Source organism: Poromitra crassiceps (assembly GCF_964638095.1).
Source record: "Poromitra crassiceps genome assembly, chromosome: 2".
NCBI lineage: Eukaryota > Metazoa > Chordata > Actinopteri > Beryciformes > Melamphaidae > Poromitra > Poromitra crassiceps.
Genome location: NC_139624.1, coordinates 60,479,084 through 60,500,945, shown reverse-complemented (window position 1 = coordinate 60,500,945; position 21,862 = coordinate 60,479,084). Strand labels below are relative to the sequence as shown.

The 21,862-nt window shown below is 44.3% G+C and overlaps 1 protein-coding gene across 1 annotated transcript in view; it reads left to right on the top strand.

Annotated features, from left to right (window-relative positions):
• Positions 1-15,822, top strand: part of wnk1b (WNK lysine deficient protein kinase 1b) — a gene marked incomplete at its 5' end in the record, with an annotated part of 328,259 nt that extends 312,437 nt beyond the window's left edge. Inside the window, 3 exons of the mRNA XM_083662628.1 lie at positions 578-744; positions 8,466-8,525; positions 8,736-15,822. Of these exons, the coding sequence (XP_083518754.1) occupies positions 578-744; positions 8,466-8,525; positions 8,736-9,158 (650 nt within the window). The 3' untranslated portion in view covers positions 9,159-15,822. The remainder of the gene's footprint in view (positions 1-577; positions 745-8,465; positions 8,526-8,735) is intronic.
• Positions 15,823-21,862: the final 6,040 nt, after the last annotated feature.

Sequence of the window (21,862 nt, the reverse complement as noted above, 5' to 3'; positions counted from 1 at the left end):
AAATCAACAGTGCTGCCTTCAGCAGGAATGAAATTGGCAATTGGGACAAAATTAGCATGGGTAGCATAATATGCTATAAGAAACAGTGGTATAATGACAAGCAGTGCTTGTTATAAATATAGGCAAAACTGCCCATGTACTTTGTGTAAAAATGTTGCTTGTGTATCATAGTATGTAGATGACTACACTACAGATGACTATATAAATATCAAGTGAATTAGTATATTTCCATCTGTGGTGTAATATTGTAGCATTCAGACCAGTTCCAATGCAAAAGGACAGGCAATCTAAAAACAACTAAGGACTCTAGTTCTGAGACTGCTGTGGCAAAGCTACCTGCCCTCAACCTCTAGCCCAGTGCTGACCAACCTCTGTCACCATCTGATGGACAAGACAGGAAGTGCATTAACATTCATTCAGATAAAATCATTTTCATTTTCTGACTGTATCACTCTAAATTGTCCTCTCCTTCCTTCTCTCCCTCTTTCTGCTGTCCTCTCATTCTCTCATTCTCTCTCTCTCTCTATCTATGGCCCTTCCTCTCTCTCTCTTCCTCTGTCTTTCTTTCTTTCCACAGGGACCAATAGCACCAACGCAGTGAGCGGTGGTTTGGGTCAGAACCAAGGGGGTTCCCAGTCTCTGCCCCAAAGCATGTCAGCACCCCACCAGAGGAAAGGAACCTTCACTGACGACCTCCACAAACTGGTGGACAACTGGGCCAGAGACGCCATGAACCTCTCACAGGTTTGCTGAACCTTTTGGATTGCAAATGTTGTCTCCAGGACAGGAGACTGGCTTGTGGATTACAATGATTCATCAGCTTCTGTAGTTAGCTCACCAGCCAAGAAGACAGAGAAAGGAAAAGAAGCTTACCTCCAGACTGGTTAACAAACCCAGCCTGAGATGCCACAAACCTCAACCAGGCCTTTTGGCTGCACTCTTACTGTGCATTTATCCCACCAGTAACTCCAGAGGCTTGTTGCTGAAACTCCATTCATTTCTACAACCATTGAAACATTGGCTCGTGTTGAGCACAATCGACTCGTTGGCGCGTGGGTGGGTCGGTGTGTGTGTGTGTGTGTGTGTGTGTGTGTGTGTGTGTGTGTGTGTGTGTATGTGGCAAAGGCCTTTGTAATTTTTGGGCAACATCACAGACAATTTGTTACTTTTAGCATTATTCTTATCCTTAGAATGATTGAGTACCCCAAATCTTTCTTCTTAATAATAATAATAATAATAATGAGACATTATGATCGATCCAAGTTTCGTGACTTTGAAGTTCTCCAAAATGAACATGCTTTTTTTGATGTTTTGTTGAGTCCCCCTGCCTCCAGGCATATTATTTCTAGATTTGTGTATCTGTTTGACGGGTGTATCAGGGCCTCCACTGAGAGAATTAGAGAGGCATGGCAGGAGGAACTTGGTGTTGAATTGTCTGAAATTATATGGGACAGGAGTCTGTCTGTGGTCCAACTCTGCTCAATCAACAGCAGACACCAGCTGATCCAATTTAAAGTCACTCACCGACTTCACTATTCTAAGGCCCAATTCCAATCCGCTCCCTTACTGACTCAGCCCCTTAGAGGCGCGTTCACGTGAAGGGAGTGAGGGTTTAGGGATGTCCCACGGTGAAATCGCAAAGTGAACGAGGGCTCGAAGTGAGCCCTTTTTGCCCCCTTACCATAAGGGAGCAGCTGTGGCCACTTACGGAAAGGGAATTGCCCACAATGCATAGCGTTGTGACGTATAAAACGGGGTTACCGGGGAAGGCCGCAAATATCTGTTAAAAAAAGAGAAAAGAACAAGATTCAAGATTCAAGATTTTTATTGTCACTCCATGGTACAAGTATCACGTGTGAAATTCTTGTGCTGTGGACTCCGTTTACAACATAGTACAAGTATAACAGGGCATATGAGTGCAAAAACAACAAGAGACACAACAAGCAATAAGGCAGTATAGTGATAAGACAAGTCAGAGACAGTGGCATATTCACTGCACATAGGTGCACATGTCGTGTGCATACTTTAGACGTGCTTCAACATTTTAAATTCGCCGTATTTGACATACAGGTGCAAATAGCATATTCCTTATTAAACATACAGTTAAACATTAGACATACGTAATGGTAGCAGCTACAGTACGGTACAGTACGGCTACTACACTATTTGTGTATGTTAAGGAGTCTCGTGGCCTGCGGGAAGAAACTGTTCCTCAAGCGATTTGTGCGTGCTTTCGGAACCCTGTATCTTCTCCCTGAGGGTAGCAGGGAGAACAGGCTGTTGTGGGGATGGTTTGTGTCTTTGATGATCTTCAGGGACCTCCTGAGGCACCGCTGTTTATACAGTTCATGCAGATCTGGCAACTCACATCCTGTTACGTGCTGGGCCGCGCGTCTCACTCTCCGTAGCGCCCTGCGGTCCATGGTGGTACAGTTCCCGTACCAGGTGGTGAAGCCGCCAGTCAGCAGGCTTTCAATGGTGCCTCTGTAGAAGTCCCTGAGGATTTCTTTCCTTAGCCCAAATTTCTTCAGGCGCTTGAGTCTGTGTATTCGCTGTTGGGCCTTTTTGACAACAGTGGCGGTGTGGCCGGCCCAAGTCAGGTCCTGGTGGATATTGACTCCCAGGTACTTGAAGCTGTCCACCCTTTCCACCACTGTGCCGTTGATGGTGATTGGGGGGTGTGCGCCCCCCCCCCCTCCTGTAGTCTACAATGATCTCCTTGGTCTTGGAGACGTTCAGAGAGAGGTGGTTGTCCTGGCACCATTGTTCCAGGGCCCCCACCTCCTCTCTGTAGGCCGTCTCGTCGCTCCCCGAGATCAGCCCCACGACTGCTGTGTCGTCTGCAAACTTCACGATGGTGTTAGAGCAGGGGTGGCCCGCGGGCCAACTGCGGGCCAACTGCGGCCCGCTGCCCGTTTTTAAGTGGCCCGCCATGAATTTAGAAAAAAAAAAATGTTAACACGTTCACTGCCGTGGACGAGATATCTCGTCAAGCAGAAACCAACGGTTGACTGCCAATGACGAGATATCTCGTCCAAAAAAAAAAAAATTTGGACGGTGGGACGTCGATCAACCCCTTTTACATCTATTAAAATATGGGAGGTATTGAATGTGTATAATCTATTTTACCGACCCACTAAGTGGCGACAGTGCTCTCCAGACGAGAGAAAGCCAAGCAAAAACAGCCGCGTGAGGAAGCCATTCTCATGAAAATGAATTGGCGAAAACGCTTTCGCTTTCGCGCAGGGAGCTGGCGGTGGGGGATTGCAAATTTGCACAATAGATTACGGGTGGAACACACTTTGAAACACGCAGCATAAATAAGACCAGAATCGCAAAAGCTTCATCAAAGCTCTCAACCGAAACCCCAAGAAACGAGCGAGCCCATCCAGACTCGCCCAAAGAGCGGCCGCCAGCAGACAGGCAGCAGCAGCAGCAGCAACTCGCTTGTGACACGCCCGCTGCAGAGCCAGGGAGGCAGGAGGAGAACACACACGGAGGGAGGAGTTTGAAGGAGAGGGGGGTTTCCTGCTGTTATGGAGGAAATTACTGTTCAAAACTATTGTTTAGATGTCTGACGTCTTACTGATGCCAAAAATGAATGGTTAAAGTGATATCGAATTTCACAAAAAGCCATTTATCTCAGCATAAATTTTCAGACGCTGAAACCATGCTGTATTCAAGTGCTAATGCCTACATAACTACTAACTCTACAAACTAACCCTTTTAGACAGAGAAAGCACACATTCTATTAGTTCTTTTGAGATATTTTGTGTTCACAAAATCTTAGCAGAAAATAATCCTCGGCTGTTGAAAGATGAGCCAGAATCCTCAAAAAAAAACCTTGGCAGAAGCTACCTACAGTAAAAAAAAAACGGCTGGCAGTGAATGTGTTAAAAAAAAAAAAAAAAAAAAAAAAAAAACATTTTTCCGTTTTTCTGTTTCAAAGTTTAAAACGGAAAACGAAAACGAAAACCGGGGAAAAAACGGAAAAACAAAAACATTAAGAAAAAGAAACTGAAAAACAAAAACAAAAAAACGGATTCCCCCCATTTCGTTTTTTCAATTTAAAACCATTGAAAATGGGTTATACTTGGGCACCCTGACATGGTCTATTTATTAAAAAATATATATATATATACTGAATTAATGTTTAATACTAATGTTATATTAAATTATCTCTGTCTTAACCTGTTGGCACAGGAAAAGAAAATTTTATAACATACAGAAATACCCATTGTAATAGGTGAGCGCATCAATAAACTATGTGTCATATAGACGGTTTTAACTTGACAACAAAAACATTTTAAATTGAACCCCCGCTCACTTCCTGTTGCAGTGTTTGCTATGGACATAAAAGAGAAAAAAACATTCAAGTGCAGGACTGACCATTCCGTGAAAACCGCCTATACAGCTGAGCGGCGAAAACAAAAGTAACGATGTCGAGTGAATATTTCTGCAGTTTGCCGAATGCTGAGAAAAAGGAAGTGCTGTGGGGTTGCGCTCTGGTGAAAACCGTCTATATTTATTTAGGTAGAAATTCAATTTTTGATGGCACAAGGGTTTTCTGGTCCAATTTTTTTGTTGCGAAAACTGCCGCGCTTAATATTGTTTGGCCCGCGACTCCTTATATTTTTCTGTATGCGGCCCACAACCAAAAAAGTTTGGCCACCCCTGTGTTAGAGATTTGAGTCGCCACGCAGTCGTGGGTGTAGAGGTCGTACCAGAAGGGGCTGGAGACGCACCCCTGGGGCGCTCCTATGCTGATGGTCAGTGGGGAGGAGGTGAGGTTGCCCACCCTCACCACCTGGCGGCGGTCTGTCAGGAAATCCAGGATCCAGTCGCACATTGCTGTGTTAAGTCCCAGGTCCTTGAGCTTGCATACCAGCCTGGAGGGTACTATGGTGTTGAATGCTGATCTGTAGTCCACGAACAGCATTCTTACGTAGGTGTCCTTCCCCTCCAGGTGGGACAGGGCGGTGTGGAGCACGTGTGCTACTGCATCCGCTGTGCTCCTGTTGGGGCAGTATGCGAATTGTAGCGGGTCGTGGTCCGGGGGGAGTGTGGGGCGGATCTTTGATATGACCAGCTTTTCGAAGCACTTGCTGGCTATTGGCGTGAGGGCTATTGGGCGCCAGTCGTTGAGGCTGGTCACTTTCTGCTGCTTGGGGATGGGGATGATTGTCGCTGCTTTGAAGCAGGAGGGAACGCGTCGGAGGGAGAGAGACTGGTGTATACGCCTGCCAGCTGGTGGGCGCAGGCCTTGAGGACCCGCCCGGGGATGCCGTCCGGGCCGGCCGCCTTGCGAGGGTTGATACGCAGGAACGACCTGCGAAACGAACGAGGAAACCATTAAAGGACTGGTACACGGGTGTTTAGCCGCGTGTATGGGGTGCGCTGGAATGACTAAATTGACAATGAAACATTACATTAGTAGGGATTTCAGATTAGACAAAAATATTATATCAGAGGAATGCAAGTAGTTATATTACACAATCCTACTATAATCATCGATCATTTATATTACAATTGCAATCAACAACTTTTTTGATGAATGAGAAATAGTTTTACCGAATCTGTATTGTACAGTATTGACATTGTGTAGCCTATAATGTTGGGTGACATGTCATTATTAAGCTTATTATTGTGCTTGCTGACAAGCAAGGCACAATCTTAAAGTCCGACATACTTATTATTATAGGTGCTATCCACTTTTTTCGGCGCGTAATAACTCCCACAATTTTTGCGCCACATAGACATGCCAGACCTCAAAATGAGCGGCTTATTGGGGACAGGTGTGCTATGACTTTGCTAAGGGTTTGTGAAAGCGGTTTGGCCGCTATTCGCCATTAAGCGCCATTTTTTTCCCCATTGACTTGCATGGGGTTTGGAAAAATCTTGCAGTACATTAGCTGTAATTCAGAAACCATAACTGCTACAGCTACGAAACTTGGTAGGGAGGTGCACGGAGGGGCCTTTTACTATACACGAAAAAATTGCACCAATTGAACAGATGGTGGCGCTATACCAGCCCTCCTTACCTTTTGGTCCATAACTTTTGAACCGTAGGGTCTATCATCAAACTTCTTTTTTCCCTGGATTCCTTGGGTCCTCCCGCATCTACTCAACTAGGCCACGCCCATTTCCGTCAGACTAGATTTTCCGCCATTTTGCATTTTGTCCAAAACAGTTTTTTTGCGATTTCTCCTTGAAATTTTGTCCAATCTTCACCAAACCAACGCACACATCATGTGGGGACTGTCCTGCTCAACACTAATTTGGAAGTTTTTGAAAAAAAACGCACCGTTGCGATATAATCGACTTCCACATTTCTGTGGGTGGGGCCTATTTCACAAAGATCGTCCGATGCTAACCAAACTTGGTACAGGTGTGGACGGATGTACTCTGAGCCTATAGGAGAAATATTGTGTTGAAGGTGGGGACTGGGACTTTTCCACTGAGAAACACCCACGTCCCAGGTGTCTGGAAGGCAGCATTAGTCCCCCTAATTGCATGGGCAGGGACCTTGCAAGCCAGGCGGTGCATAGCGAGGACAGCAAGCACAATTACATTTTCGGTAGGAAATGTAGACATTCTAGTTTTAATTATAATTACACAGTTATCAATTGCAGATTTTGCAGTAGGCTACATTTATTATTTTAAATGACCTGTTGTCCACTCTGTAGAGCCAGAGCCTGGATGAGAACAGACTCATCAGGGTGTCTATCCTTCAAACACCTTAGGCGTCTTGACAATAAACAATATATAGCGAGCCCCAAACCTGCCAGAGTCAACATCATCTTGTCAAGTGCAAAGGGCTCTGCTGTCCCAATCCTCCTATTTATCCAATGTGGATCCCTTCCAGACTTGATGACTCAACCACTTTCAGATGGCGGCCATTAGAGGGAGTGAGGGAACAGGGCTTGAGTCTTTAGGGGGGGGGGGGTTGGAATTGGGCCTAAGTCTAGGTTGAACAGGATCTACCCTTCTGTCTCACCACTATGTGATAGGTGTCAGGTGTTAGAGGGCACACTGTCACACGCTTTTTGGTTTTGCTCTTCACTATCCAGATTTTGGGCCAAAATATTTGACTGGTACTCTAAGGCTTATAAAATAACCCTTCAGCCGGAGGCGGAGCTTGCCATCTTCGGCTGTTCTGAATCTTCTCTGCTCCTCCCTACGGCTGTGCAGCAATCTCTAACACAGGGGACGACTGTCACCAAGAGACTTATTCTGAAGGAGTGGAAGTCCCACTCTCCACCTTCTTTTCAACTGTTGTTTCAATCACTCTTTTTTGGCTCCATGGTTAGACAAAAACTACCATGCCTGGAGTGAGAAGGGTCTAGTTTCCATCAAAGAAGACCGATACATAGATGGTCATTTTGCATCCCTTGACCTACTGAAGAGGAAGTTTGAGTTGCCCGACACAAACTGGCTCAGATTCCTGCAAATCAGAAATCATGTTCGATCCAAGATTCATACCTTTGAAGCGATCCCAGATGAACATGCCTTTTTCAATGTTTTGTTGAGCCCACGTCACTCCAGGCATCTTATTTCTAGATTTGTATGTCTGTTTGATAACTGCACCATGGCCTCTACTGAGAGGATTAGAGAAGCATGACAGTGGGAACTTGACATTGAATTATCTGACATTGTATGGGAAAGGACTTTGTCTGTGGTACAACTCTGCTCAGTTAATAGTAGACACCAGCTGATTCAATTTAAAGTTGCTCATCGTCTTCACTATTCTAAGCATAAGTTGCACAAGTTCTTCCCCTCTGTTTCACCACTGTGTGACAGGTGTCAGGTGTCAGAGGGCAATCTGTCTCATGCCTTCTGGTTCTGCCCTTCACTGACGGGATTCTGGGCAAAGATATTTGACTGGTACTCTAAGGCCTACAAAATAACCCTTCAGCCGGAGGCAGAACTCGCCATCTTCGGCTGCTCGGAGATCTCTTTGGGCTTCCCCACAGCTGTGCAACAGTCTCTGACATTGGGGACAACTGTTGCCAAAAAACTGATTCTGAAAGAATGGAAGTCCACTTCCTCACCTTCTTTCCAACTGTGGTTGACGTACATGATCTCTGTTATAAGGATGGAGAGACTCAGATCCCTGAGAACCAACTCACTTAAAAAGTTTCTATCTATTTGGGACTCGTTTCTAGCCTACCTCGACGAGGTTGAAGGCAATGGGTGACTTGCCTGGCTGGCTCCTATTAAACGCCTCGCGTGGGACCCCACGCACAGCATCTCTTACAAACACTTAAGCACCCTATATGGACGGTAGCACCACAACAATTGTTTTTCTTTGTTTTTCTTTCCAGTGTCTGAGCTTGACTGTTTGTTTTGTTAATTTGTTCATAAAATTGGAAAGGAAAAAAAAAAAATAATAATAATTACAATAATAAACTTTATTATGTTTAACAAATATATTTGCTGGTAAGTCAACTTAAAATGTTTTTCAGGGTAAGAGGAGTGCCAAACAGCTGCAGCAGCAGGCCCCAACACAGGGACACAGCTACGAGGTTAGACTAAACAAACACACACACACACATCTACTGATGAGAGAAGGTGTTAGCTATCAGGTGAAGTCGAAACATAAGTAAAACAAAGTAAAAGTAAAAAGGGGGGGGGATTTGCTGGATACTAATCAAATGCACAGCTAAGGTTATCATCACCATATCAATGAATCCTTTCTCTAACTCCTGACCCAAAATACCCTCTCACCCCTCCAGGTGATCCAGTCAGCCAATCTGGGCAGGAAGTACTCGGCTCCCAGCCAGTTATGTCCCAGCAGCATTGGAGGCTCCGCCCACCTACCCACCAACCCCGCCACCGCTACCTCTATGGCCGTCCGCAAGGGCTCCCTGTGCCACCCGTCTGCCTCCTCTGCCCCTCCCCAGCCCCCGCAGCCCCACTTCATCCCCTACCCCCCCACCTCAGCCTACAGTGCGCAGTGGTCCGGCCCCCACCAGGGGCCCACACAGCCCGGGCCGCTCCTGGTCAGCACTTCCCAGCCCCTGGGCCCCTACCCCCCTGCGGTGGCCAGCGGGCAGGGCCAGATTTCGGGGCAAGGGCCGCTCCAGGCTTTCCACCTGGCCAACTCTCTGCAGAAGTCGGTCAGCAACCCAGGGGGGCCCAACCTGAGGACCACGTAGGGCCAGGGCTGGTTTGATTCATGGCCCGACTGGACTGGTGCAGAGCATAAGGGGCTGGAGAGGATGGAAGCACTAAGAGGAGAGGAGAGGAGAGCCGTGGGAGTGTAGTTAGGTGACAGAAGATGACCTGTTGGAGAAGTGCAAAGAGAAAAGAAGAGGAGAGGAAAAACTGAAGAAATCAGAAAAGAAAAGTCAGGATTCTGAAACACAGCCATCTCCACAGTGTGCATCTCACCTTCGCTTCCATCCATCCACGTATGTGTGTGTGTGTGTGTGTGTGTGTGTGTGTGTGTGTGTGTGTGTGGGAGAGAAGCTGGGAGGATTACCCCACCCTCACACACAGGTGCGTTCACACACTCTCCCGTGCTGCTGTGTGTGTGACTGTGGGCTCGAGTCGTCACAGCCAGCCAACGCTCAAGGACAAAGACAAGACTCCTGAGTGCAATGTTACAAGGCCAAAGAGGTTTGGACAGGGTTTGAAATTGGTATTAATGACTATGTGTGTGAGCTGTTGTGTAAAGGCTCCTACAGTATGGCTTGGTCACACTTCATGCTCTAAATGGAATGAAACAGATCCTTAGTTGTAAGAACACGCACTCACCATTGCCAGATGGTGGGAGATGGGAGATGTTACAGTACATCAAGTTGAAGTAAAGAGTATAGTGGCCAGCCTGTAGAAAACATCATGTAGCCTCTGTGTCCACCAAGCATCTCTTCTTTAGTGCGACAGACGCTTGTGTGAACAAAGCGCTGGTTGAATCAATCTATTTGAAGTACAGCAGCATTCAAATATTTTGGACTCATTCTGAGCACTAAAAACGTACTAAACTCTCAGAGCTGTGGGGAATGAACAACAGTGCATCTTTCCCATTGAAATGAATGAGAAAAAGAAATCTGCACCCTAAAGAGAGGACACCGGTGGACACAGCTGGAGGCCTCAGAGGGGTGCATAGACAGCCGTCACATCCGGTGGGTTCTTGCTTCAGAGGGGTGCATAGACAGCCGTCACATCTGGAGGGTTCTTGCTTCAGAGGGGTGCATATACAGCCGACACATCTGGAGGGTTCTTGCTTCAGAGGGGTGCAGAGGCAGCCGTCACATCCGGGGGTTCTTGCTTCAGAGGGGTGCAGAGGCAGCCGTCACATCCGGGGGTTCTTGCTTCAGAGGGGTGCAGAGGCAGCCGTCACATCCGGGGGTTCTTGCTTCAGAGGGGTGCAGAGGCAGCCGTCACATCCGGGGGGTTCATGCTTAGAGTTGAACACAGCTTCAACTTGCTACATACAGTAGGTTGTATTACTCTGAAATCAAAGAAGTGGCAGTATTTGTCGTAGCAAAATCGCGTCATTTTGCATCCCCAATGCGCAACTAAAATCAAATGCTTACTAGGAGGGATGAAAATGGCGGCGGAAGAATAGCTTTGTGAGAGCAGAAAAAAAAAATTAGGAGCACGTCTGAGTCAATTTTACTTAAAGTTCCATCAGTTCAGGAAGGGGCAGTTCTTCACTATTCAAAAAGTGGCAATGTTTCACCATAAAAATAAAAGTTTGTTAAATCCATTCTAAGCACAAAAATGTTTGGAAACAAATTGAATGCACATTGCGAGTTTGAATGTGCAAAATGTATGTTTACATTTTGAGTCAAATGGAAGTGGACGGACCGCGAGCCCCGGATTTCAAGTATGCATTGTCCAGAGCTTGGCGGCGCTGTGACGAGACAACCCTTCACTCTGACACATCCAACATGGCCGGAGGGAGATGGAGGGGTGGAATTGAGAGTATTGGTATGTTATTACAGGAAATAACACCTTGTCTGTGCCCTGCTACTCTGTTGACTTCAGTATTAAGGAACATACTTTGCTGCGTGCGCTGCGCTCTTGATAGTGTGCTGCATGAGTGTGACAGATCCCTTTGGATACCATCTACCCCCCCCCCCTCTCTCTCTCCCCCCCCCATGCCTCGCTCCACCTCTCTGTTGCCATGTGATGCAATAACAGCAGAGACCTTTTAGAAAAAGCCCCACATGAGAGAACTCAGTGTGAACAAGTGGCCTTGTTATCAGAATAATATCAGAGTCCCTGTACAGTCTGTTTCTCTGTTGTTTATTTTTGGAATGTCCGATATGATGAGTCTATTATGTTGTGTTGTTTTGTTTTGTTTTGCTTACTGTCTGCAGCTTGCTCTCTGGCATACAGTACAAAACACACAAACTAACTCAGTGGTTGTGAACACAAAAACATTCATACACACACACACATTGTTGGGAGGTGTAGCAGCCATTGAACCTATAGATTCACAGACTAATGCCTCAGCTCTTTATCTTCGTGGCAGCATTAGGGTGGTTTCGATGGTTGGTTTGAAACGGTTGAAATGTACATTATTATCATCATCATTATTGTTGTTTATGATTATGATTCTATTTAAAAAAGAAACAAAAACAAAAAGGTGTTCTCTCAATGGACCTGTTATACTCGCACATCGCTGTACGATGTGGAAACACTGTGATTATTGTGGTTTGTTATTAGCAAATGTTGGACAGTTTGGCTAGTTTTAGATGAAGTATCAAAGAATTAAAAGCAAACACACCGAGAACGGTTTGGGGGTCATTCACTTTCAGTTCAATGCATTTAGCAAATGGATCCTCGTCAAAATGTGAAAATTGAAAACGCTCCTTTTCAATAGAAGTCCTTCTATCAAGTTACTAAGGACGCAATTCAAAATGAATGCCTTACCGTCTACCAATGACGTGCACTTAACCTTTTCAATTGATTGAATTGAAAGTAAATTGACCTCAAGCCCCCAATTTAAAAAGAAATACAGGAGTGAACAGCAGGATAGTTGATATTAGTAATGCTAGCTATTTTTGTCCTTAATACAGTACTTATATATGAGACACTTTAAATAAGCCACCCCTTCCCTGGTTCTGTTAGATGAATGTGAATGTATAAACCAATGGTGTCCATTTTAATGTACTTGAAAACCTTTTTTTTTTCTTTTTTTGATCTCACTTCCCCTAACCCCTAGTACCTCTATTTAATACTAGAGGTACCTACTAGTGCCTTGCATCCTTTCTGTTGCGTTTATTGTCTGGAGGGGTCATCAGGGGCTTGGGTTCATGTAAGCACAGTTGACGACATGTTATTGTTCTCTTGAGCGCTGTGTCGGAAACATAGAAATAAAACCTAGAATGGACACACGGTTGTTGAAGCATAGAAATAGAACGTAGAATGGACACACGGTTGTTGAAATAACTGGTTTTGTCAGTGAGGTCAGTGGGAATGAGTTGGTGCAGCAGTAGGATGGTGGTGGAGGTACAGTAATAATGGCGGACATTGTAAACTGCATTGTGGTTAATTATTTTTCCTTTCAACCCCATTCACAAAGTGTGTTTTTCTTCACAGTACAAAAACTGCAAATCTTATTAAAAAAAAGAAGAGAAACAAACCGTTGAAAGAATGATTTATCCGCCATTAACATTTTTACTCTGCACTTTGAACTGATTTGACCACAATTCTGCCATCTGCAGGTCTGAAGGCAACCATTTAATTCAGTGCGAATGGGAAAAATGGCCGCTCAAGTCTAGTGTGTGTATTTGTGTGAAGTGAGGCCCATGCTGTGCGTCTGCAGTGCTTTACCTGGATGGGCCCCACCTGGGTCCACCACCAAGCAAGAAGGAAAGATGGACAGAACTAGAGAGAGAGAGTTTATCAGTGCCATTCAATCGTTTCTTCTTTTTTTATCAGGGTTTTAAATGTTGATATGGGGAAAAGGGAGAGACTTTTTTTTTTTTTTTTAAGGAGGAAGTTGTTGAAGATTGTAGTTGAAGCTTGGACCACTCTGTACTTTAGAGGCACTAAAGCTAGTTTTCGTCATGTTGACTCATCTGCAGTGTGATACATTGAAACGTGAATACCAGGCAAAAGAACAGACTTTAAGCTTGTGTTTGTATTTCTTAGCAGGTGAGTTTGGGGATTCACTGGGCGCTGCGACCTCTAGATGAAAAACACATAGTTCTCTGCCCTGGTTTTGTGCACAATTTTATTATTATACAATGAGTAGTGAGACCAAATGTTTGTCCTTTAGACTCCCTCACCCAGCAATGTACATGCAACTTCCCATAGGATTGCAATAGAGTTAGCATGACTTAGCAATAGTCCAAGTAGAGGATGGATAGGTAGGCGACTTGGCAGATGCGATACATTTATGGTGTCGGAAGCGGCATAAAAGCCATGGACTGCTCAGACTACAAAGGTACACATGTTCGTTAGGAGTCACTCTCACATGAGCCATCTTACATCTCTTGAATTCAACCAAAGGCTGACTAGGAAAGACTTGAGCTAGTTTACGAGACGGCCTGTTAAAGGCATTTAGCAGGCCGGTGTCTGGAGCAGCGCTACTCTGTCACTTTGTAACAGAGTGGACTGGAAACACCTCCTCAGCTTAACATAACATAATTATCATTGATGCTGTTGGGCAGGAAACATGTATCTATCTGCATGGTTTTTCTAATAATGAGCATTTGTTTTCGAAGCTGTATAATATGGGATTGAACAGGTTTCTTACACATACATACCAAATGTAAAACTGTAGATTTAACAGGTTTCTTCTTACCCATACATACCACATGTAAAACTTGAGATTTAAGAAGGAAAATTGCGGCCATGTCATTTTGACCTGAGATGGTGGAGGGAACATCAGTGGCGGTTCTGATGATTGTAAGGAGCATAGTGATGGTGGATATGATGGTTGTGGTCATAGTGGTGGTGCTGAGGAGGGAGATGATGATGGTTGTGTTAGTGATGAAGAATGTGGTGGTGGTTGTGATGATGATGGCGGTGTTGAAAATGGCGTCCGGTGCAAGGGCTGCCAACCTAACCTTGATACAAGACCTTTGTCACCCTGTTTTGTTTTCATTCCTCATTAACCAAATCTGGTACAGAAGTTCTTGATATTCACTTAAACAAAAACATTAAAGATTCTCTCTCTCTTTTTTCTTCTTATTCTTTTTCGTTTTCGTTTTGCTGGGACCGTCGTGCTGGATTCTGGCTATTCAAAACAACAAAAATACACAAAAAAAAGTTGATTTGTAAAGTTTCTAAAACAAACAAAAAAACATTGCTTTTGTGATATTTTCATGAATAATATGTATTAATGCAGCATTTTTACTACTAGGCAAGTTTGGTTGAAGCTGTGAATAATCATTGAGTCACTTTGCATTAGTTCTGTCAACGGTTATGATCATTATTATAGTTTTCAGCATACATTATTAGAAGTCAACCCTTTAATGCCACCAACTCAGTGCCATTTGCTTTGTGGACTTTTCTACTTGAAAGCGAGAGCTAAGGATGAAGAATATTTCAGACAGAGTGCGTTTGCCTGCTTCTTCTCACTGGAGCTCTTTTAGTTGCCAGGTGAAGTTAGGATCCTGGATCTTTTGGTTGCCAGGTGAAGTTAGGATCCTGGATTTTCACGTTGGAATTGCTTGAGCCTCAAATGATTTCCACGATGGAAGTTTGATATGACTTTGCTGTTTCTCTTATCTACATAGTTGTTATGTAAGGAACACCTACTGCTCAGCTGCTGTAATGCAATATATTATTTAAACTTACAGTATGGAGCTCTTGCGTTACAGTAGCGTGGGTACTCTTATTGTGAAGAGTTCTGTAGTTACACTCATGGTGGAGGGCTCTTGTTCTGAAAAGCTCTTGACATCAGAAGTATTGTGAAGTTTTTGGAGCTACATTTGTAGTGGAGGACTCTTACTGTGAAAAACTTGAGAGTTATCCAGCAGTGGGTGGGGCGGGGCTCTTATTGTGAAGGTTCCTGAAGTTACAGAGGCAAAGTAGGATTCTTATTCTGGTTACACACAGTGTAGAAATATTAGTTTTTACTCACAATGGTTTTCGGATGCATTTTTCCACTTCTTTTGTTGTATTCACTGTTTTTGCCTGTTCAGGACTGGCTTGTGACCCCTTATGCTTTTTACTGTAGAATTACCCTGTCAAGTGCCCACATGTGAAAATGCCTTTCAATGCAACCAACCGATCAATACACACACGCGTGCGCGCGCGCGCGCACACACACACACACACACACACACACACACACACACACACACACACACACACTTCCGGTGGAACACATTGCCGCATAGCTTTCTCCTGTGGAATGATCTCGAGTCTCGAACAGCAGGTTCACTGACTTCTACTGAAAAAGATATTGATTGCTTTTCTGTTCTCGCTCGCATTTTATTTTCATTTCAGCTTTGTCTGCAGTTTTAATGTCTTTAGCAGCACCTAACTTAATTCAATGGTTGAAGTTCCTGTATTGTATTTGACATTGTACAGAAGTGTTTGTATAAAAACACATGTATGTATGTATGAATGAATGGAGAGAGAAAAAGAACATGTAGGGAGTCATCGGCAGCCTTTAATGGTATGTTTTGCACTAAGTATAGAGTGTTCAAGCTTCATATATATAAAAAAAAAAACTTTGCGCTTTGCGCTCCAATACAATGACATTTGTTACTTTATTTGTAAAACCTTAATAAACAAAAGTTGTTAAAATGAATGGGAGTGCTTGGATTTAATGGATACCCGTGTTATTTTGTGTGTGGAACTATTATTAAAGGTGCACCGAAAAACAATGCTAATTTATTTTGCACATTATGTCACATACAGTATATCCAAAAACGGTAAACAGCTTGACAGTTTTTGAGAGTTGAAATGAGTTAAGTTGTGGACCAGTGATGTCATTCATGAATTCAAATGAATCAAATCAACTCTCAAATAACTCAAAAGAAATGAATGTCTGCAAAACTGTTTACAGTTTTCGGATATGTGTGAGATCATCAAAATGAGGTAGACTATCATAGAAACTAATAAAGAGCTCATAACTTGATCTTCTGTTTTTTGTATATTTTGAATGATCTGAAAATTAGTGTAGTACATCCTTGTAGGCTGCTGCTTTACACACACACACACACACACACACACACACACACACACACACACACACACACACACACACACAGTGACAGATTGTATGGTACCACTTATGTCATCCTGGTGCAGTTCCTGTCCACTCCACATGGTGGCAGCACATAACCGTATTGGTAGAGTGAAGGATTAATTATTTATGTTTCCTGTGATCCTCATCACGACTTCCAGCCTCTGGACCAATCAGGAAACAACTCGTTGTGGGGTGTGAATCCTTGCTTATTATTTGCCGTCATGGATACAATGGAGAGAGAGAAAGGAAGAAGGAAGGAAAGTTAGCCTACAGTATAACAATAATTTTCCAGTGTAGTTGACCTGTTAGGATATGAATAGTACACTGCAAACAATGTCACACTTAGCAAGGGATTTACCTTTGTATTCACCCTTATGAAGCTCATTTCAAGACATTTAAAACAAGTTTTGTCATTGCAGTGGCACAGATATTTTCTGATATATTTTCGCATACACTTTTTTCAAGAAGACTGTCATGAAAGATCTGAAACATCTTGCAATATTTTGACTTGAGATAGCATGAAATGAATAATGAAACATTATGAAATGATGAAACAGATATTCATATCTCTCTCACACTCACACTCTCTTTTATTATATGAAGTGTTTCAAGCTTTTACAGTAATCAACCCCTATTTGACCTGTTGGAACATGGGAAAAAGAAGTTGCTTAGGTCAGTGTAGGAAACGTACTTTAGAGAGGGGAAGGACATAGGACTATAAGTAAATTGAATGGAGCTTGAAATTCAGCTAGTGTCTGTCGTACTAACAAGGACGTGTGTGTGTGTGTGTGTGTGTGTGTGTGTGTGTGTGTGTGTGTGTGTGTGTGTGTGTGTGTGTGTGTGTGTGTGGGGGCGTGTGCGTGTGTGTGTGTGTGTGTGTGTGAGAGAGAGAGAGAGAGAGAGAGAGAGAGAGAGAGAGAGAGTACTAGTCTGTGTCCCTTGCCTATTCAGTCCGGTGTCATGACCAATTAGTTAGACTTACATCAGAGTGGTCTTTTCTGTGGCAGGATGAAATGAGACAACGCTCTCAGAAAGAAAGAAAGAGAGGGGAGCGAGAGAGAGAGAGAGAGAGAGAGAGGGGAGAGAGAGAGAGAGAGAGAGAGGGGAGAGAGAGAGAGAAGGGAGAGAGAGAGAGAGAGAGAGAGAGAGAGAGAGAGGGGAGAGAGAGAGAGAGGGGAGAGAGAGAGAGAGAGAGAGAGAGAGGGGAGAGAGAGAGATGGGGTTCTTGAGATGTGATGTGTGGGAGAGGGTAGATGCAGACTGGAGGATAGAAACAGTCATGCTTCAAATTATGTTCATACAGTATACCAACAGGCTCTAGAAACCGTTTTCCACATTTTCCTCACTGACCGTTCGATCTGTCTGTCTGTCTGTCTGTCTGTCTGTCTGTCTGTCTGTCTGTCTGTCTGTCTGTCTATGTCGTCTATATCTGTCTGTCTGTCTGTCTTTCTTATTCTCCAGATGAGTTGACAGTTCCCACCCAACACAAAAGAGACAGGAAGCAAAAGAGGTCTATGGGAAACTTCAATAGAGCTGAACAGTCACGTGGCGTCTCTTGCCCCAGAAGTGAGTTTCCTATTTATTTTCTCCATAGACATTTCGAAAATTCCATATATAAATATATATAGCAAAATAAAGAATACAATGTTTCAATGTTGACAATGTTGTTATTTTTTGTTTTTGCTCCAATTGGCAGTGCCTGGTAAACCAGCCGGTCACGTGAACTCACATTTCATTTCACGTGACCGGCTGGTTAAGGCTACAAATGTGATGTTCCAGGCTTAACACTCCTTATATAAGGATTTTTCAAAATGTCTATGGAGAAAATGAATGGGAACTCACTTCTGGGGTAAGAGCCGTCACATTGTCTCATTCTTTATTGAGAAACACAAGCACTAATAGTTATCTCACTCATGGTCTTGTTTGTTTATGTAATTAAAATATCCATAAGGTATCACACTGAATGTAACAATATATTACTGTAATATAAAAAAATGCTACATGTAGCATGTTTAACATATAGACAAATATGATTGTATAAGATCAACTACAAGACATACACTGTAGGCACCATTAAAACCCACTCAACAGAAATAGCAGAAAGTAACGGTGAATTATAAGATGGCAGAATTCAGAAACTATTGACGTCATATATCTGACTTGGCTCCAGGACCGAGCACTGATATTTACAGTAAACTTTATTTATTTGTTTATTATTATTTAAACTTTAGAAATGGCTCTAAATAAACACAGGTGAACCTCAAATCCATTACTGTGTAACCTTCTCAACTGACTGTGACTTTCCATATGAGCCTAATGAAGGTCAGGTGTGTGTGTGTGTGTGTGTGTGTGTGTGTGTGTGTGTGTGTGTGTGTGTGTGTGTGTGTGCGTGCGTGCGTGCATGCGTGTGTATTCATGTGTGCGTGTGTGCATCTGTGTGTGTATGTGTGTGTGTGTGTGTGTGTGTGTGTGCGTGCGTGCGTGCGTGCGTGCCTGTGTGCGTGCGTGCGTGCGTGTGTATTTATGTGTGCGTGCGTGCATCTGTGTGTGTATGTGTGTGTGTGTGTGTGTGTGTGTGTGTGCGCGTGCGTGCGTGCGTGTGTGTGTGTGTGTGTTTATGTGTGTGTGCGTGCATCTGTGTGTGTGTGTGTGTGTGTGTGTGTGTATGTGTGTGTGCACGCACATGTGTTTACTAAACAGTGGTCACCCTTGCATAGAAAACGCTGTTCTGCGGGTCAGCTGATTCTCCAGAGATACTGTAGGGGCAATGAAAAGTGTTACTTCATGATCCCAGAAGATGCTGTACAATTCTCCCACTTGAGGTTACACGCAAACACATCACTCCGATCACTTAGATTGGAAGTCAAATTGATTTCTTCACTCTGTAAATGTGCCCTAAGGAGCATGAAGGTCTACTGTAAAAGCAAAGATAGTGTGATAAACCTTTTCCTCAGATGATCTATAGGCAGAAATAGTCTTGTGTCATCATGAATGTGTTTAAACCTTTTCCTCAGATGATCTATAAGCAGAAGTCTTGTGTCATCATGAATGTGTTTAACTGTGTGAGTGTGCCCTGGCATATACTGCTCAAACACAGCATTCAGTCACCCTGCCTGGCTAAATACAGGTCCCTGTTGACACTGGTTGGTCTGCCCTCTACCAGAAACAGCTTTGGCCAGCTGACCAGCTCCTCTGGAGAAGCTGCAAGCTTCTCCAGAGGAGCAATTCAGAATCACTCTGAATTGCTGATGCAGTGTCTCATTTGTTGGATTTTTCATACTGTGAGGTCCACCCACCACAATCTCTTCAAATCCTGTGGGAAAGACGGGATTCAGTGAAGTGGTGATGTGCCTACTGAAGAGGCAGGTGTCAGCATGACATTCTAAAGTGTCTTGAAGGCATTCAGCATCATCAGATTCTCTTGATAGCACAAAAAACTGTATTAGTGTTAAAATGACTGCAAAGCGCGCGATCCTGGTGGCTGGCATGGTGCCCTTCACGCGCTCGTAAAAAGGCCTCTTCATCTACAACTCCAGGGCTGAATTTCAGTGCCAGTCCACCGCTGAGCCAAGCTCGTCCTGTCTGATGATGGGAAACAAGTACAAGATAAAAGATACAAGAGGTGCTGTTCATCATGGTGAGGTATGGAAGAATCTCCCAGACAACCCAGATAGATTTTCTTATTACCGGTATGTCTGTCTTAGGAAAGCAGAGCTTCTCTTCAGCTCTTATCTACTCCTTTACTGGCTGAACCTTCACTGAGACACTCTACCCACTCGTCAGTCCCTGTCTTAATGATGGTGGTAAAAACTCCGCCCCTCTGATCATCTCTCCTGTCAATCACACAGATTAATGATTCATCATCATCAACACATTCACACGTACATTGTTTCTTCAGGTAACTGTTACAGCCATTGTAATGTTGAATTTATTTTTTATAAAACAACAGTTTTTGGCGCAGGGTTGTGATAGGAGAGCATTTCTGACTGGGCCTTTATTTTTGATGTATTTTCTATGGTAGAAGTATGTCTTTTCTACAAGAAGAGTGTTATACGTATGTATACTACATAATACAAATTATTTTGTATACAGTTTTTCCAAAAGTATTTTCATGTCCTTCTCTAATCTGTGGTCACACACCTGTACCTGTTAACCCTTTATTGAATTATTGAATGTATTTCCGGTCTTGAATGTATTTATATGTAATTTCCGCCTCACGCAGCACAATGCTGATGAAGGCATTCATGGTCAGCGAGTTAAACTCCAGCCCCAGGAAGGTCATGACCTGGACCGGGGCGAGGCAACTTTTCTGCCAGTTGATCAGAAACCCCAGGGCCTGTAGGTGGTCTATCACCGCCCTGGTGTGCGCGATGGTGAGGTCCCTTGAGTCCACCACTTGAGAAACATCTCAAAACTACGATCTTCCCTCAGTAAACGTGACGCAGAAAAACTGGTCCATGCCTTTATCAGCTCCCGCATTGACTACTGTAACTCTCTCCTCACTGGTCTACCAGCCAAAACCATCCAGAGGTTACAGTATGTCCAAAACAGTGCTGCCCCGGTTCTTACCAAAACCCGCAAATCAGAACACATAACCCCAGTCTTACACCCCCTTCACTTGCTCCCAATAAACAATCGGATCACCTTCAAACTACTCCTCCTTGTGTTCAAAGCCATAAACTGTACCGGTCCAGCATATCTTCAAGAACTCCTCACCCCTCAATCATCACCCCGGTCACTCAGGTCCACCAGTTCAAACCTCCTTGCTGTGCCGAGAACAAAGCTGGCCAGCATGGGAGACCGTGCGTTCTCATCTCTGGGGCCACGGCTGTGGAACCAGCTCCCAGAAACGATTAGGGCATCAGACTGACTCGCTGTTTTTAAATCACAACTTAAGACACCTGTTCCACTGTGCTTTCTCCTAGGCCTTAGTTTTACCATGTTGTGTGCTTTTATTGTCTGTTTTATGTGCCTTTTAATATGTTGCTTTTATGTGAACTGATCTGTTTTTAACTGATCTGTTTTATGTGCTTTTACTATGTTGCTATTATTGCTAGGTTTGTTTTTACTCTGTGAAGCACCTTGAGATTTCGTTGTATTTTAAAGTGTGCTATACAAATTAAATCCATTATTATTATTATTATTACCGCTATGAGCGCGTCATCTAGGTAAACATAGACGCGCACGGAGGGGAGTGAGCGCCATGTTCACACAGGCGGTAAAGGTCTGTTGGCTCAGGGACAGGCTGAAGGGGAGGACGCAGAACTCGTAGGCCATTCCCTGGAAAGAAAACCTGAGGTATTTCCTGTGCCTCTCCACCACGGACACGTGAAAGACTGCATCCTTCAGGTCTACTGAGGTGAAGTGGAACATGCGACCCGGGCTGTAAAACACACGGGCTGTAGCGGGGCATAAGCTACCTGAAACCCCCAAACTCGCGTCGGGCATTGAGCACAGACTGCGGTGGGCTCGCCCCCTAGCCGGGCGGCTTTTGCCGGTCGGGGGCACTCCGGAGGCAAGGGCCTCTTGAAAGCTCCATGTGGGCGTCGGGCACTGAGCACAGATGCTGGTGGGCTCACTTCCCCCCCCTCCGCCAAGGGAGGCAGGCTAAGTGCGGCCTGGCCTACTGGCTGCGCTCGTGGTGGCTGTGCGGCCTGCGGCGGGCGGTTGCCCTGGCGCAGGCGTTGGCGGCACTGT